The sequence below is a fragment of the Triticum aestivum genome, chromosome 7B (genome assembly GCF_018294505.1).
Source record: "Triticum aestivum cultivar Chinese Spring chromosome 7B, IWGSC CS RefSeq v2.1, whole genome shotgun sequence".
NCBI lineage: Eukaryota > Viridiplantae > Streptophyta > Magnoliopsida > Poales > Poaceae > Triticum > Triticum aestivum.
Genome location: NC_057813.1, coordinates 344,175,349 through 344,192,053, shown reverse-complemented (window position 1 = coordinate 344,192,053; position 16,705 = coordinate 344,175,349). Strand labels below are relative to the sequence as shown.

General features: G+C 49.9%; 1 protein-coding gene across 2 annotated transcripts in view; it reads left to right on the top strand.

Moving 5' to 3' along the window:
• The first annotated feature begins 2,866 nt into the window (after positions 1 to 2,866).
• LOC543248 (superoxide dismutase [Cu-Zn], chloroplastic) overlaps positions 2,867 to 16,705 on the top strand; it is a 32,896-nt gene continuing 19,057 nt past the window's right edge. The window contains exons 1-3 of one of the 2 annotated variants that reach the window (XM_044578041.1): positions 2,867 to 3,170; positions 3,659 to 3,720; positions 3,796 to 3,835. In XM_044578041.1, the coding sequence (XP_044433976.1) occupies positions 2,951 to 3,170; positions 3,659 to 3,720; positions 3,796 to 3,835 (322 nt within the window). In that variant the 5' untranslated portion in view covers positions 2,867 to 2,950. The remainder of the gene's footprint in view (positions 3,171 to 3,658; positions 3,721 to 3,795; positions 3,836 to 16,705) is intronic. The other variant, XM_044578042.1, reaches the window with a different exon arrangement.

The following is a 16,705-nucleotide window of genomic DNA, read 5'->3' as shown; positions in this document are numbered from 1 at the left end:
GAAGAGCAGAATATTTTTTTCTAAGTTTTGAAGATTAACATGAACCAGTTCAAATCAATCTGGGGCCTAATATTGGGGATATAACCATTAGGTATGACCTGCCCAGGAGAGGCCGGGTTATACCTATGACGATTCATAAAGCCCAAGACGATACTTGAAGATGGCGGTTCAGTTAAGGGCCCAAAGCCCAAAGGCAACTTAAGGCCCGTAGAGATAATCCGCCATATGTATATAACTTGTATTGTAAGGCACGAATAGAGAGAAACCGAGCCAGACATTGTTTTATGAGCCGACCGGGACTTTGTAAGATGCTGGGCGTCGACCTCCGTATATAAAGGGACGACCCGGCAGTGGTTCAGGACAAGTAACATCAAATCGAGAACTAGGTCAAGCGGATTCGCTTCCTGGTAATCGAGACATAAGCAATCACACCTCAAACTGAATTAAGCCATTACCTTCATCGCAAGGGGCCAAACCAGTATAAACTCCTGTGTCCTTTGCCCCGTTTTAACTTCTGATGAGGACATCAATACCATTGTTACACCCACAGCCCCTACTGCTATATATACGGGACCAATTACTAGAGCTCGCACACGCCAATTAAATTATCAGGTACTTTCGTTTCTTGGTAATGATTCTAATGTTCATGAGAATATGATGCTGCCTAAATTGGATACATTTGTTTTGCTTACAAATGAAGGGCCTAGCTTGGAGAAGGATGAACATTGGAGCAAGAACAAGCATGGAGATGATGCCATGCGCAAGGGGAACAAGAACGGAGTTACAAGTGATGATTTCAGGACTTTGAAGCCATCATAATGGGTGCATGAAGCCTTGGACGAAATATACAAGATGCCACTTCATAAATTTCGTCCCGAGGCTATTATAGGTGCTGCGTCACCTTTTTATTGGGCCAGGCCCATGTAATTTCGAAATACATTAGTATAAGCTATTTTTAGAGTCCGTATGTGTGGGGAAACAAGAGATAGGGTTGATTTCGGACCCCTCCACCAAGGGCCACGAAATTCCCCCTCTCTTCCTCCATATATACAGCCCTTAGGGCACCGTTTAGACTTTGGGTTTTGTTTAGATTAAAGTTCGCCATAGCTGCAACTTCGCGTACTTCGTTTGTGTTCAACGACCAGACAAAGGCGTCACAGAACCCCACATTGATCAATAAAGCTTTCATCTTATATTCGCAATATCCAGATTGCAATCTCAGTTTCTTGCTTGTTCTTCGTTTGCTCGCAGGAAACAGACCCTCGTGGTTAGGTTGATCGTGCTTCGGCGTGGTCAATAACCTCTCGGAGTTGGTTTAGCGATTGCTAAGTCGCGACGTCCTCGCACGTTCGTAGTCGGATCGTCAAAGTCGACTTCCACCAAAGCGAAATCCATCATCTCATCGAAAGACGGGACACCTCCGCCTGTATCAGCTTCCTAGTTGCAATGGCTCCACGACCAAGCCTTTCACTATGACATCTGTCGTGACAATTTCACGACAGAAAGGAAAAAAACCTGTGCTCCGAGTTCGTTTTCTCGTTCATTTTTTTTATGAAAAGAAAGTTCATCAAAATCTATCAACATGAGATCTAGTTTGAAGATCTCGACACGAAGAATTCAACGGTGAAAGCGATTCGAGATTTGGACGCACGGTTTAAGAGATAAAACATTTTGATAAACGAATTTACGAAAAAAGGAAAAAACTCACATGTCGCGAGAATAGTGCGACAATTAAAATTAAAGTAATCTTCACAACGAATACTCGTGATTTCGCTTTGAGTGAAGTGCACTGTAGGTCCTTGAACTATTCCAGGGATGTCACGTAGGTCCTCGAACTATGAAAATCGTCATCTAGATCCTCAAAGTGCAGTAAGTGTGTCATTCAGGTCCAAAATCTCCCTGACAGGCTCTAACTGGCCAGCTGGCACATAAACAGTAACCGTAAAAGTACGCGGCAAACAATCATGAATTCCTGTGCGTGATGAACAGTACACGACAAAGAATAAATATAAAAAAATATCAAAAAACTGAGATCCTCTGTCATCAAAGAGACCCTGGCGCGTGAACAGTAAAAATGTCATTAATTCAAAAAAACTTCGCGAACGATGAATTTGGAAAAATATTTGTGACTTTAATAAAAAAAAATATTCGCAACTTTAAAAAAATATTCGCGAGTTTAAAAAAAGTTCACGAACGATGAATTTGGAAAAAATATTCACGACTTTAAAAAAATGTTCGCGAACGATGAATTTGGAAAAAATATTCGCGAGTTTAAAAAAAGTTCGCGAACGATAAGTTTGGAAAAAATATTCATGACTTTAAAAAAATGTTCGCGAACGATGAATTTGGAAAAAATATTCGTGACTTTAATAAAATGTTCGCGAACTATGAATTCGGAAAAAATATTTGCGACTTTAATAAAAAGTTCACTAACATTTTTTAAAGTCACGAATTTTTGTGGTTCGCGAACATTTTTTCCATACCCACGAACAATATTTGTGGTTCGCGAACATATTTTCAAATTTATTGTTTGTTAACTTTTTTAAAGTCGCGATTATTTTTCCCATATTCGCGAACATTTTTTTGAATTAATGAACATTTTTACTATTCACGCACCAGGGGTATCTTTGATGCCAAAGTTTTTCAGATTTTTTTGTTCATATTTTTTTATTTTTGGCACTGTTCACCATGCCAGCTGGCCATTTAGAGGGTGTTAGTGAGATTTTGGACCTGGATGACACACTTACTGTACTTCAAGGACCTAAATGACGATTTTTATAGTTCGAAGACCTATGTGACACCCCTGAAATAGTTTAAGGACCTACAGTGCACTTCACTCTTTCGCTTTTGCCCTCGTGAATCAGTCCCAATAAAGCCCGCGCGGCCCCGAGCCCACCTTATCGCCAGTCACCACCAACCCCCAAAAGTTCTTCCGCTCCCGACGACCGCCATGGCCGCGCAGAGCCTCCTCTTTGCCGCCGCCGCGCCTCTCTTCCAGGTTCCTGCCTCTGCCCGCCCTTTCCAGTCGCTCCGAATTGTCTCCACTCCAGGAGGCGCCACCGCCGCCGCCAGGGCGCTCGTCGTCGCCGACGCCACCAAGAAGGCAGTCGCGGTGCTCAAGGGCACCTCCCAGGTCGAGGGCGTCGTCACGCTCACCCAGGAAGACGACGGTGCGTGCGCTCCACTTTCTCTTCATTCTCTGTCCGCCTCTGTCTTATACTCTTATCATCTGTTTACCACCTGTTGACTGTCCAGAAGCTTCGCCAGTTGCCTTTGCCTGGACACACGGCGAATTTGCCTCTTCTTACAGCATACTCGTTCTTGCGAACTTAAATCTGAACTCTTCCATAGTACATTTCAATAAAATATATCTGAACTCTTCTTTCGTTACAAGCATTGCATATGACTAAATCTAGCTGCAATCGAACGGAGTATTTTTGTAGGGAAAGTACCTTGGTAACTTTTACTTTTCAGTTCAAATACCAGACAAATAGTGTGCCGAGCTTAGATGATGGATTGCTAAGGTCGTTGCAGTACAAATCCTAACTGAAATATCCGTTAAATCTCAAGCATCAGCGTCACTGCAAATACATTTAAAAGGGTAATACGGTTGTATCTTACTTCTCTATTTACTCTTCTAACTGCTTTCCTATAGCAGGTCCCACGACGGTGAACGTTCGTATCACTGGACTTGCTCCTGGACTTCATGGCTTCCACCTCGTGAGTCTTGTTCCTTGAGTACCTCTGTTTTGTATTTGTTGGTCCGTAAGAATGACATGATCATTCATTTTGCAGCATGAGTTCGGTGACATGACTAATGGGTGCATATCAACAGGTATGAGTACACATAATTTTTCAGTGAGATAAAATAGTACAATACTATCAAGCTTTTTGTTCCCTGTTTATTGCTTCGAAGGTTTTTTCTCGTTGCAAGATCCCATCAAATACAAAAGATACTAATAGACAAGCCTTTGGCTGTCAGAGGAAATTGCGTAGGTAAAAGTAATATATATGCAGTAGAAACAATATATTGATAGAAACCACTGCATCCACAGGAAATGCTAGATTGTGATAATGTTCTGCATAACATTGAATCCACTGCATCTTTTTTTTAGCTTGAATCCTCTGTATCCGAATAATGCACAGACAAACAAATCACACTTAACATGGATCGGTGATGGTAAAGCTATGCAATGGTAGAAAGAAATATCACTTCACTCTTCAGTTTCATTCATACTGTAAGCGTAGTCAGTTTATTTCCCTTATCATAGACTCATTTTGGCTTATATACAACGATCTAATCACAATTCTAAAACCTGAGAGGCCTTACTGATAGATCATAAGAAGCTCAATCGAAACATGGAAATTGCAAAATATCATAGAAAACTGTCAGCCCCCTTGCTATGTTGGGCTGTTAGTGAGGGGCTGGGCCCAGCCGGCCCGTTACAACAGCGACTACAAGTACGAGGGCCAAGGGACAGACGAGGCATCCAGTGGATCAACGAACCCGGCGGCGGCGGCTCTTCCCCTACCTCCAGCTCTCTCCCTTCCTCTTTCTCAGTTCCTTGTAATGGCTACTCTGTCATCGAATCCTCTATATGTAGTGAGTAATCGAGAGATCCATAGTGTGTCCCTAACATCTGGTATACAGAGCCAGGCACCACCCTTCCCACTCAATTTCCCCCAATTTTTCTCTCAATTCCATTGGCGACGACGCCATGCCGGCTGTCAAACCACCAGAGTGGGATGCAATGTTTGCCAATGAGCAGCTGTTGTGGTATCTCAAGCGATTATGCGCTCAGGCGGAGGAGGTGAGCTCTGTGTTGGGGCTTGCACGGGTGGGTGATCCTCCCATGGCCAGCCCGCTTGTCGATCCGGCGGCCTCAACCACGACGCATGCCTCGTCGGCTCCCGCCCCCGACGTCCCCAGCTCCACCACCAAGGCCCAGGGGAGATCCCCCCGGTCGCCCATGATGCAGCCCCGGTGTGCATCGCGATGGTGCCCATCACGTGTTCGACGGAGTGCTCGACCCAGGTCGACACCACCAACAACGTCGGTGAGGTCCATGGTGTCGCCACCGCCGTGCACCTCGAGCCAATGGTCGACCCCATCCACCAAGCAGTCGAGCAGCTCACTCCGGTGCAAGCAACGGCCTCCATCGGCACCAACACTCCCTCTAGTGCCGAGGTCGTTTCTCCCGTGAAGACCACCACCGACATCGACCCCAAGGCCGGCGTGCAGGAGCTCAATGCCCTCTCTGTCAACACCTCCACCCGAGCGACGAACAAGGTGGACCACCGCGTCGCCCTCATCGTCCCCAACGACCTTGCTGCACCGACGCTGACCGGGTGTTCGATGAAATGCTTCCCTCGCGACACCAACCATTTCAAGTCAGTGCTCCACCCAGCCGTTACTCCTTCATCGCCCACGGCCATTGTCAACACCTTCCCCGACCAGGCATCTATGTTGGGCAATGGCACCAAGGACATCATCGCATATGTGTTGCCCATAGAAGAATTGCAAGCGGATGAACTACAATGGCAACCATGGCCGTCACCTACACGAGCGAGGGTCAAACACATGGGACTCCTGTTCAGGCCTAGACCGTGGCCGTCGTTCAAGTCAGATTCGGATGCAGGCTACCCGCATGAGCCATATTCAGTTTCTTGTGAGCTGATTTCCATAGAAGAGACTTCCAATTTGCAAGCTGATGAAATTTGGCACCATATACCTGATTATCCAAGGTTGCTCATGTGGCCATCAACTAGTCCGAAGAGTTTAAGCAAGACAATGGTGAAGGAAATACTTTGCAGTGGAACCTTAAATACATGTTCAGGCAACTACAGAGCAGTACAGGTCTTGTTTGAACTACCAAAAGGGGAATTTAAATTTAGTGCTCATGGTTCTAGTGATCTACATATCATGAGAGAATCCTGGTGGTGTCTGCAAAGTGCGCAGCAGAGAACATTTCTTTTAGAGAAGGTTATTTGTTGGATCCCTCTGGTGCCAAGATCTCTTCCTACTCCGAGTCAGCAGCTAATGCAACAAAAAGACACTGTGAAATTCACTGATGCAGAACGGGTGCCAGTTATATCTTCTTTGCAGTCATACTATGAGTTTCATGCTCAAGCTCGACAAACTTCTTGTACCCGTAGGTTCTTTGTTTCATCCGAGCTGCAGAGTTATCATGGAACCAAGCTACGACCAAAACCATGGCCACTGTTCGACTTCAATCAAGACACCACCCAGCTGAAGATAAAATGGGCATCTTTTTCATGCAATTGCCGAACAGTACATGTGGGGTTCGAGCACTGCATGTGTGGTCAGCTCTATCCAAGGGTAATGAGCGTGCCAATGCACTGGCAATTTTTTAGCCAAGAGCAATTGAAGGGGAGTGGGCGTTTTGCTAGAGAATGCAAACCTGAACAATTAGATGGTGGTTCAAGAACCAAACTTCAGCTTGCCATACTGACCAATTTTCAGTGCTGCTTCTTCAAACGTACACCAGATTGGATACTATTGATTAGGCTACCTACAGAAAAGAGAGCATCAGAGGACAAAAATCCATTAGTATGGGCACTTTTCCAAGATGCTCGAGCATATATGAAATTGTATGAAACTTATGCTGTTGTTGTTCACAAGTGTGAGCAGAGAACTTATCACGACCGAGGTTTGCTACTCTCTTTCAATCAGAGATCACCTGGTGCGTATTTTGGACAAATGGCAAGTCTAGGTACTCCTGCTATATCTGTAGATGCTTTAGTGCAGCCCTGGGTGATTCCCACTTATGCAAGCGTACAGATTGGTAACACTCAGTGCAAGTGTGTGCGCACTACCTCAGGCTTATTTGGCAAATGGTTAGAGAAGTATGGGAGCAGTAAAGACAACAAGGTTGTTTGGCAAGCATCTGGACCGGATGGTCGATCCGGAGTAGCAGACTGCAATGCTATCTGCCATACTACTTCCAGCAATAGTCTAACTAGAGAACTTCCAGTACAGCATGTGTCGTATGAGCTTGTGCTATTTCTGGCGTGTCTGCTGGACATTTTCAACATGCAGCTTGATGCCTACAACAACATCTGTTTCCTGTTTCAGCTCTATTCAGCTTCTCCGCTCCACCAGCGGGGCGGTTCTTGGGATCCTGGAGGGCTCGCATTGCGTTTGTCACTGGAATTGGCTCGCCGGGAGGTCTTTGCAGGAGGGATGTGTATCATCATCTTAGTTGTCCGTTTCCTCATCCACATGAGCGGCATTTCACTGCATCGATTGCTTGGACTCCAATCGACTCAAGGGCATTTTCAAGAAGGGATGGATGTCATCACCGTCGTTGCCATCTTTGCGCAAAGCTCCACCCACCACAAGTGCTACCTCGGCTTCGACCGCGACGGTGTTAGCCACGACTACGCCATCACCACGTTATTCGACGAGATTTTCATCGGCCGCAAGTACTACCTCCCCATCATTGCAGTCTACCTTGACTTCGGCTACCGTTGCGGCTCCAACCAAGCCCAGGAACATCAAGCACCATGGGACCCAGGCGATCCTCGGCGATGTCGGCTTGGGGTCAAGCTGAGTCTCACGGAGGGAGGGATGTCGGCAACTGGATCATGCAGGGTCCTTGAGTCGGCGAAGAAGCAACACGCGATGCATGCATCGTGCACGCTCTCCCGTCCCCAGATACCCGCTACCGGCTTGAGGGCAAGCCAGCTGTTAAGGGGGAGGGGATGTCAGCCCCCTTGCTATGTTGGGCTGTTAGTGAGGGGCTGGGCCAAGCCGGCCGTTACAACAGCGACTAGAAGTACGAGGGCCAAGGGACAGACGAGGCATCCAGTGGATCAACGAACTCGGCGGTGGCGGCTCTTCCCCTACCTCCAGCTCTCTCCCTTCCTCTTTCTCAGTTCCTTGTAATGGCTACTCTGTAATCGAATCCTCTATATGTAGTGAGTAATCAAGAGATCCATAGTGTGTCCCTAACAAAAACTGTTTTTGAGCAGAAAAATATTCATACTAATTTAGAAGATAATTCAACATTGTTCAGTTATGGTCATATGCCAATATATATAATCAGTAAGTACAGAAACTCGACCTATTATTGAATCTTCCTTCAGTAACATCCCTCCAGTGTTGTCAACACAACAACATAAGCTAGAATAAGAGAAAATGGTAATTATGGAAACTGCAAAAAATAATCACACCGCTACATGATATTGGAGAGAACAAATGTAAATATAGGATTTTTCAACCATACAGCCCAGCCTCACTCAATCTATCGTTTTTAGGGATTACTAATTGCAACCATCTTGAAAATACATGCAAGTCGTCACTTCACTTAAATCATCTCGAAATTATCTGCAAACGAGAAATACAACCAACTGAATCGAGATTGAGAAAGATAAAGGGGGATGGAACCTATGGATTGGAACATTATGATGTGGATCCTATATATGGAGTCTTACATGCACCCGACACATGTTGGCCTGTATAGCGAAATAGATCTAGCACACAAACAAGAGGTTTAATATGATAGACCATGCTACCATGTTGAGAAATCATGCAAAAAAGAAAAGCAGTGAAACCCCCATAAAAAGCATGATGCACAATGAAACTACGACTTGATATCTTTTATCCACATCTCTTCAATGGCACTAAACAAAATAAATCATTTTCTTGAAAACTTTGAGACCAAGAGATAGGCAACAACAACAACAACAATAACAAAGCCTTTAGTCTCAAACAAGTTGGGGTAGGCTAGAGGTGAAACCCATAAGATCTCGCAACCAACTCATGGCTCTGGCACATGGATAGCAAGCTTCCACGCACCCCTGTCCATAGCTAGCTCTTTGTCGATACTCCAATCCTCCAGGTCTCTCTTAACGGACTCCTCCCATGTCAAATTCGGTCGACCCCGCCCTCTCTTGACATTTTCCGCACGCTTTAGCCGTCCGCTATGCACTGGAGCTTCTGGAGGCCTGCGCTGAATATGCCCAAACCATCTCAAACGATGTTGGACAAGCTTCTCCTCAATTGGTGCTACCCCAACTCTATCTCGTATATCTGTTAGACCTTTCAACCTGAGCATTGATAGTTGTGGATGACACTAGGAGAGTTGGGACAATTTTCGTTGGTTTATTTCTCACACAATGCCATGCCAACCCGAGGGGTTGGGGATACATATTTATAGGCTGCTAGCCAGCCAAGGCATATGCTAAGATGCTGCCAAGATGCCAGTCTAAGATGCTAGTCTAAGATGTTAGTCTAAGATGCTAACTGACAGTCCTTGATGGTCAAGAACAGAACTCTATCCTAACAGCCAGTCCTTGATGGTCCAGGACTTTATCCTCCTAACTGCCACAAGGACCATGTGCTGCAGCTCCACAAGGACCCTAGTACACAGACTTATCCATCATTCTCCCCCTAAGTCTTGTACGTCGTCTTGTGGGAGAGTTGAATCATCCCAATCCTGGAGCAAAGTTCGAGGAACTTGACCCTCCCAAGGGGCTTGGTGAGCAGGTCTGCGAGCTGATCCTTGGTGTTGATGTAGCTCGCCTCGATGCTCCCTTCTTCCACACAGCTGCGGATGAAGTGATACCTCAGTCGGATGTGCTTGCTCCGTTCGTGGAACACGGGGTTCTTTGCCAGGGCCAGGGCGAACTTGCTGTCCACCAGGAGCTGCACCGTTCTGGTGTCTTGAACGAGAAGATCACCAAGCAGTCGAGCAAGCCAGAGCGCCTGAGTACAGGCGGTGGAGGCCGCTATGTACTCAGCCTCACAGCTGGACAGGGCCACCACCTGCTGCTTGACTGATTGCCAGCTCACGAGACACTTGCCGAGGAAGAGGAGGATCCCGCTCGTGCTCTTGCTGGTGTCGATGTCGCCGGCGTGGTCGCTGTCGCTGTACCCGACGAAGTGTGCCGCCCCAGGACACCTAGGGTAGTGGAGGCCGTGGTCGAGGGTCCCTGCTATGTAGCGGACGATCCTCTTCACTGCCTGCTGGTGTTCCGACGTTGGTCGCTCCATGAACCGACTGACATAGCCGACGGAGAATGCCAAGTCCGGCCGTGTGTGAGTGAGGTAGCGAAGGCTCCCCACAAGGCGTCGGTACTGCGTAGCATCCACTTCCTCCGTCGTGCTGTCACGGCTCAGTTTCAGCCTCTCCTCCATCGGAGTGAGAGCTGGATGGCAGTCGGTGAGCCCAGCTAGCTCAACGATGCGCTTGGCGTAGGCGGACTGTCGAAGCGCGATCCCGGAGTGGTCCTGGTGCACCTCAATCCCTAGATAGAAGGAGAGGAGCCCCAGGTCACTCATCTGGAACGTGGCCTTCATGTCTTCCTTGAACGCCGCCACCTCTACATCTTTGGTGCCGGTGATCACCAGGTCGTCAACGTAGACGCCCACCAGCAGGGCATTTCCTCCACTCCCCCGTCGGTAGACGGCAGCCTCATGCGGGCTCTGCTCGAAACCCATCTTCTTCAGCGTGGAGTCCATCTTGGCGTTCCACGCCCTGGGTGCCTGCCGCAGGCCATAGAGAGCCTTGCGCAGGCGGAGCACCTTGCCCTCCTGGCCGGGAATCGTAAACCCAGGTGGCTGATGCACGTAGACTTCCTCCTTCAAGTCGCCGTTGAGGAATGCCGACTTAACGTCCATGTGGTGGACACGCCAGCCCTCCTGGGCAGCCAGCGCAAGGAGAAGTCGCACAGACTCCATCCGTGCCACGGGAGCGAAGGCGTCGTCGAAGTCGACTCCTTCCTGCTGCAAGAAGCCTCGGGCCACCAGGCGAGCCTTGTGCTTGATGATGGCGCCGGCTCCATCCCTCTTCAGCTTGAACACCCACTTAAGGGTGATTGCGCGATGACCACGGGGGAGGTCAGCGAGCTCCCAGGTGCGGTTTTGCTCGACCGCATCCATCTCTACTACATCCCCGCGCTAAGGAATTCCATCATCAGCTTGGGACAGCTGGATGAGAACGGCTCACGCGTGCTGATTGAGCATGGGGTCCTACGCATCTGGGATCGCCAGCGTCGCCTTCTCGCCAAGGTGCCCAGAGGTGAAAATCGACTCTACGTCCTTGATGTGCAGGTGGCACAACCGGTCTGTCTCGCTGTCCGTCGAGACGACGAGGCGTGGCAGTGGCATGAGCGCTTTGGGCACCTTCACTTTGAGGCCCTGAAGCGTCTAAGTGCCAAGGAGATGGTGCGAGGCCTGCCATGCCTCGACCATGTGGAGCAGTTCTGCGACATCTGCGTACTAACAAAGCAGAGACGACTCCCCTTTCCCCAACAGGCGAGTTTTCGGGCTAAGGAGAAGCTGGAGCTCGTGCACGGAGACCTGTGCGGCACGGAGCTCTGATACCACTTGTTAGACCTTTTGTAGACACCGGTGAGCAGCCGGTGCTCTCCCATCTTGGTGGTGAAGATGACGGAGCCGACGCCCTTTATCTCCACAGCGAAGGCATCCCCGAACTTGACGGAGCCTCGCGCATCGGAGTCGAGCTCGGCGAAGAATTCCCTTCGACCGGTCATGTGGTGGGTGGCGCCGGTGTCGAGGCACCACCCCGTAGCCTTGTCCTTCTCGGAGCCATCGCCGAGAAGAGCGTGTGCTTTTGGCTCATCGAGGTGGATGAAAGCCTTTGCGACTGGAGTCGCCGAGGGTAGCTCAATGCTTGCATGCGCCATGAATAGAGCCGTCTCCTCCTTCGCCTGTGCGACGTGAGCCTGGCCTTGTCGTGGTTGCCGACACTCATTGGCCCAATGGCCAAACCGGCCACAGTTGTGGCAACTGTTGTCTTGTGCCGGCTTGGGCTTGCCGGCGGCGCCGTCCTTGGCGCCTCCGCGGGCGTCACCTTCGGCACGTCCTTGTGCCCTGCCCGGGGGGCCTCTTCGCGCCTTACGCTGCTTGCCACGCTTGCGGCCGCCCGTCGAGGAGGAAGGCTCCTCCTTCTTCCTGTCACCAAGGCTGGGATCCCACTGCTCCCGAGTTAGGAGCAGCTTCCCGCTGGTGGTGACGGGCCCCGAGGGGGGCTGTGGCTCGTCGGTGTCGACGACCTTGAGTCGACCTATCGCCTCCTCGATCGTCATCGTGGAGAGGTCCAGCAACGACTCGATCGAGCGAGCCATCTGCTTGTACTTCTCGGGAATGCACCGAAAAAGCTTCTCAACAGCTCTCTCCTCGGTGTAGGTGGCATCGCCAAACTTCACCATCTTCCGCAGCAGAGTGTTGAGACGAAGAGCAAAGTCATCAACGTCCTCACCTGGCTTGAAGCCCAGGTTCTCCCACTCCTTACGAAGTGCCTGCAGGGTGGACTTGCGAGCACGGTCGCTGCCGATGCGTGCTGCGGCGATGGCGTCCCAAGCCTCCTTGGCAGTCCGCTTGTTGGAAAGCGAGAACTGCATCTCGGGCGGGACTGCGGCGATGAGGGCGTCCAGTGCCCGTCGATCCTCTAGGTGGTCGACGTTGCTGTCCTAGATTGCCTCCCACATGCGCCGCACCTGGAGCCTGACCTTCATGATCCCGGCCCACTCGACGTAGTTGGTTTTAGTGAGGGTAGGCCACCCAACACTGGAACCAACATCCCTGACCACAGTCCGGACCTCGTAGAGGCCGCGGTCCTGGTCGTTGCAGCCGCCGTCGCGGTGCGCGCCTCCACCTGGAGCGCGGGCGTGCTCGGCTGCCCACTGCGCCGTCCGCTCCTGCGCCACTTTGGCGCGATCTGCGTCGGCGCCGTCGTCCGCAGGCGCGGTGCTGCTGGAGCTGCCGGGGCTGCCGCGGAGTGCCTTGGCATCCGCCGTAGCCTCACGGGCTGCTGCTGCTGCTGCTTCTACCTCCGCCCTGGCTGCTTCTACCTCCGCTCTGGCTGCTGCCAGCTCCGCTGCAGCCAGCCTCGACACTCTTGCCGCCGCAGCAGCTGCTGCTACAGCCGCTCGCTCACGCTCCTCTGCCACGGCGCGCTCGGCCTCTTGCCGGCGCCGCATGCTCGAGGTAGCCGTGTGCTGAGAGCGACCTGCAGACATGGCTCGCTGCAGGGGGGCTGTTGCGTGAAGAGGAGGCTGATGAAGACGAGCTGCTGCTCGACAGTCCGGAGGGAGGAAGGTAACCAGAGGCAGACGGAGCAGCTGCTGCTACCGACTTGGGCTGCTCACAGAAAATGCTCAGGGTGCAGGTTAACCTGGCTCTGATACCACTTGTTAGACCTTTCAACCTGAGCATTGATAGTTGTGGATGACACTAGGAGAGTTGGGACAATTTTCGTTGGTTTATTTCTCACACAATGCCATGCCAACCCGAGGGGTTGGGGATACATATTTATAGGCTGCTAGCCAGCCAAGGCATATGCTAAGATGCTGCCAAGATGCCAGTCTAAGATGCTAGTCTAAGATGCTAATCTAAGATGCTAACTGACAGTCCTTGATGGTCAAGAACAGAACTCTATCCTAACAGCCAGTCCTTGATGGTCCAGGACTTTATCCTCCTAACTGCCACAAGGACCATGTGCTGCAGCCCCACAAGGACCCTAGTACACAGACTTATCCATCAATATCATCATTCCGGACTTGATCCTTCCTCGTGTGGCCACACATCCATCTCAACATACGCATCTCCGCCACACCTAACAGTTGAACATGTCGCCTTTTAGTCGGCCAACACTCCGCGCCATACAACATTGCGGGTCGAACCACAGTCCTGTAGAACTTGCCTTTTAGCTTTTATGGCACTCTCTTGTCACAGAGAATGCCAGAAGCTTGGCGCCACTTCATCCATCCGGCTTTGATTCGATGGTTCACATCTTCATCAATACCCCCATCCTCCTGTAACATTGACCCCAAATACCGAAATGTGTCCTTCCGAGGTACCACCTGGCCATCAAGGCTAACCTCCTCCTCCTCACACCTAGTAGTACTGAAACCGCACATCATGTACTCGGTTTTAGTTCTACTAAGCCTAAACCCTTTCGATTCCAAGGTTTGTCTCCACAACTCTAACTTCCTATTTACCCCCGTCCCACTATCGTCAACTAGCACCACATCATCCGCAAAGAGCATACACCATGGGATATCTCCTTGTATACCCCTTGTGACCTCATCCATCACCAGTGCAAAAAGATAAGGGCTCAAAGCTGACCCCTGATGCAGTCCTATCTTAATCGGGAAGTCATCGGTGTCGACATCACTTGTTCGAACACTTGTCACAACATTATTGTACATGTCCTTGATGAGGGTAATGTACTTTGCTGGGACTTTGTGTTTCTCCAAGGCCCACCACATGACATTCCGCGGTATCTTATCATAGGCCTTCTCCAAGTCAATGAACACCATATGCAAGTCCTTCTTTTGCTCCCTATATCTCTCCATAAGTTGTCGTACCAAGAAAATGGCTTCCATGGTCGACCTCCCAGGCATGAAACCAAACTGATTTTTGGTCACGCTTGTCATTCTTCTTAAGCGGTGCTCAATGACTCTCTCCCATAGCTTCATTGTATGGCTCATCAGCTTAATTCCACGGTAATTAGTACAACTCTGAACACCCCCCTTGTTCTTGAAGATTGGTACTAATATACTCCGTCTCCATTCTTCTGGCATCTTGTTTGCCCGAAAAATGAGGTTGAAAAGCTTGGTTAGCCATACTATCGCTATGTCCCCGAGACCTTTCCACACCTCAATGGGGATACAATCAGGGCCCATCGCCTTGCCTCCTTTCATCCTTTTTAAAGCCTCCTTCACCTCAGACTCCTGGATGCGCCGCACAAATCGCATGCTGGTCTCATCAAAGGAGTCGTCCAGTTCAATGGTAGAACTCTCATTCTCCCCATTGAACAGCTTGTCGAAGTACTCCCGCCATCTATGCCTAATCTCTTCGTCCTTCACCAAGAGTTGGCCTGCTCCGTCCTTGATGCATTTGACTTGGCCAATATCCCTCGTCTTCCTCTCCCGGATCTTAGTCATCTTATAGATGTCCCTTTCACCTTCCTTCGTGCCTAACCGTTGGTAGAGGTCCTCATATGCCCGACCCCTTGCTTCACCAACAGCTCGCTTTGCGGCCTTCTTCGCCATCTTGTACTTTTCTATGTTGTTTGCACTCCTATCCAGGTATAGGCGTCTGAAGCAATCTTTCTTCTCTTTAATCGCCTCCTGGACATCATCATTCCACCACCAGGTATCCTTATCTCCGCTTCTCCTTCCCCTGGACACTCCAAACTCCTCCGAGGCCACCTTACGAATGCAAGTCGCCATCTTCATCCACACATTGTCCGCGTCCCCTCCTTCCTCCCAAGGGCCCTCCTTAATTACCCTCTCCTTGAACACCTGAGCTACCTCCCCCTTGAGCTTCCACCACTTAGTTCTAGCGACCTTGGCACGCTTATCCCGCTGGACACGAATCCGAAAGCGGAAGTCAGCAACCACCAGCTTATGCTGGGGTACAACACTCTCCCCAGGTATCACCTTACAGTCTAGGCACGCACGCCTATCTTCTCTTCTCGAGAGGATGAAATCAATCTGGCTAGAGTGTTGGCCACTACTAAAAGTCACCAGATGTGATTCTCTCTTTCTAAAGAGGGTGTTAGCTACAATCATGTTGTAGGCTAGAGCAAAGCTTAAGACATCTTCTCCTTCTTGATTCCTGATGCCATAGCCAAAGCCCCCATGCGCCCCTTCAAAACCTGTGTTAGATGTACCCACGTGGCCATTGGGGTCTCCTCCTATGAAGAGCTTCTCACCAATCGGTACACTCCTAACCATGTCTTCCAAGCCTTCCCAGAACTCCCTCTTGGTGTTCTCATTGTGGCCTACTTGCGGGGCATACGCGCTGATAACATTTTAACCAAGTCCTCAACTACCAGCTTGACCAGGATAATCCGGTCCCCACGTCTCCTGACGTCTACCACTCCATACTTGAGGCTCTTGTTGATCAAGATGCCTACGCCATTTCTGTTTGCAGCCGTCCCCGTGTACCACAACTTGAAGCCGGTATCCTCCACCTCCTTCGCCTTCTGTCCTCTCCATTTGGTTTCTTGGACGCAAAGGATATCAACACCTCTCCTCACTGCTGCATCAACTAGCTCCCGAAGCTTCCCTGTTAGAGACCCTACCTAAGCGAATCCTCCTAGGCTCGGCTAGCTTCCTTACCCTTCGCACTCGTCGAGTCAAATGCGAAGACCCTTGCTCATTTTCCACTACATCCGGGCGCCGATGTAGCGCGCCACTAAGGATGCGACGACCCGATCCTCGCTCACTTGCCACCGTATCCGGATCAAGATATGGCGCGCCACTTGGGGGGTGACGGCCCGGCCCTTGCCCATTTTCCACCACACCCGGGTTCCGATGTGGCGCGTCGCTGAGAGGGTTACGCCCCAATGAAAATCTTTTGGGTTTCATCTCCATAAGAGTGGCTGAGTTTTTACGTTGGCTTGCCAAGCCTATCACAACCCTCCTCCTTCACCCGGGCTTGGGACCGGCTATGTTGAGACAACATAGGTGGAGTTGAGACCAAGACATAGGATGCTTAATAATTAATAGATCAGAAAGGAGTTACAGAAGACTAACCTCATGTCATATAGATGCATTCTTTGTGCGAGAAATCATATGGATCAAAATTAACACCACGTAGTGATGAAACTCTCTTGATGAATATAATACTTGCTGTTTAATATTAAGATGTCTTCGAGAGCGGCAACGGCTCGGGGTTGGTGAGTTATGCCATCGGGCGAATACA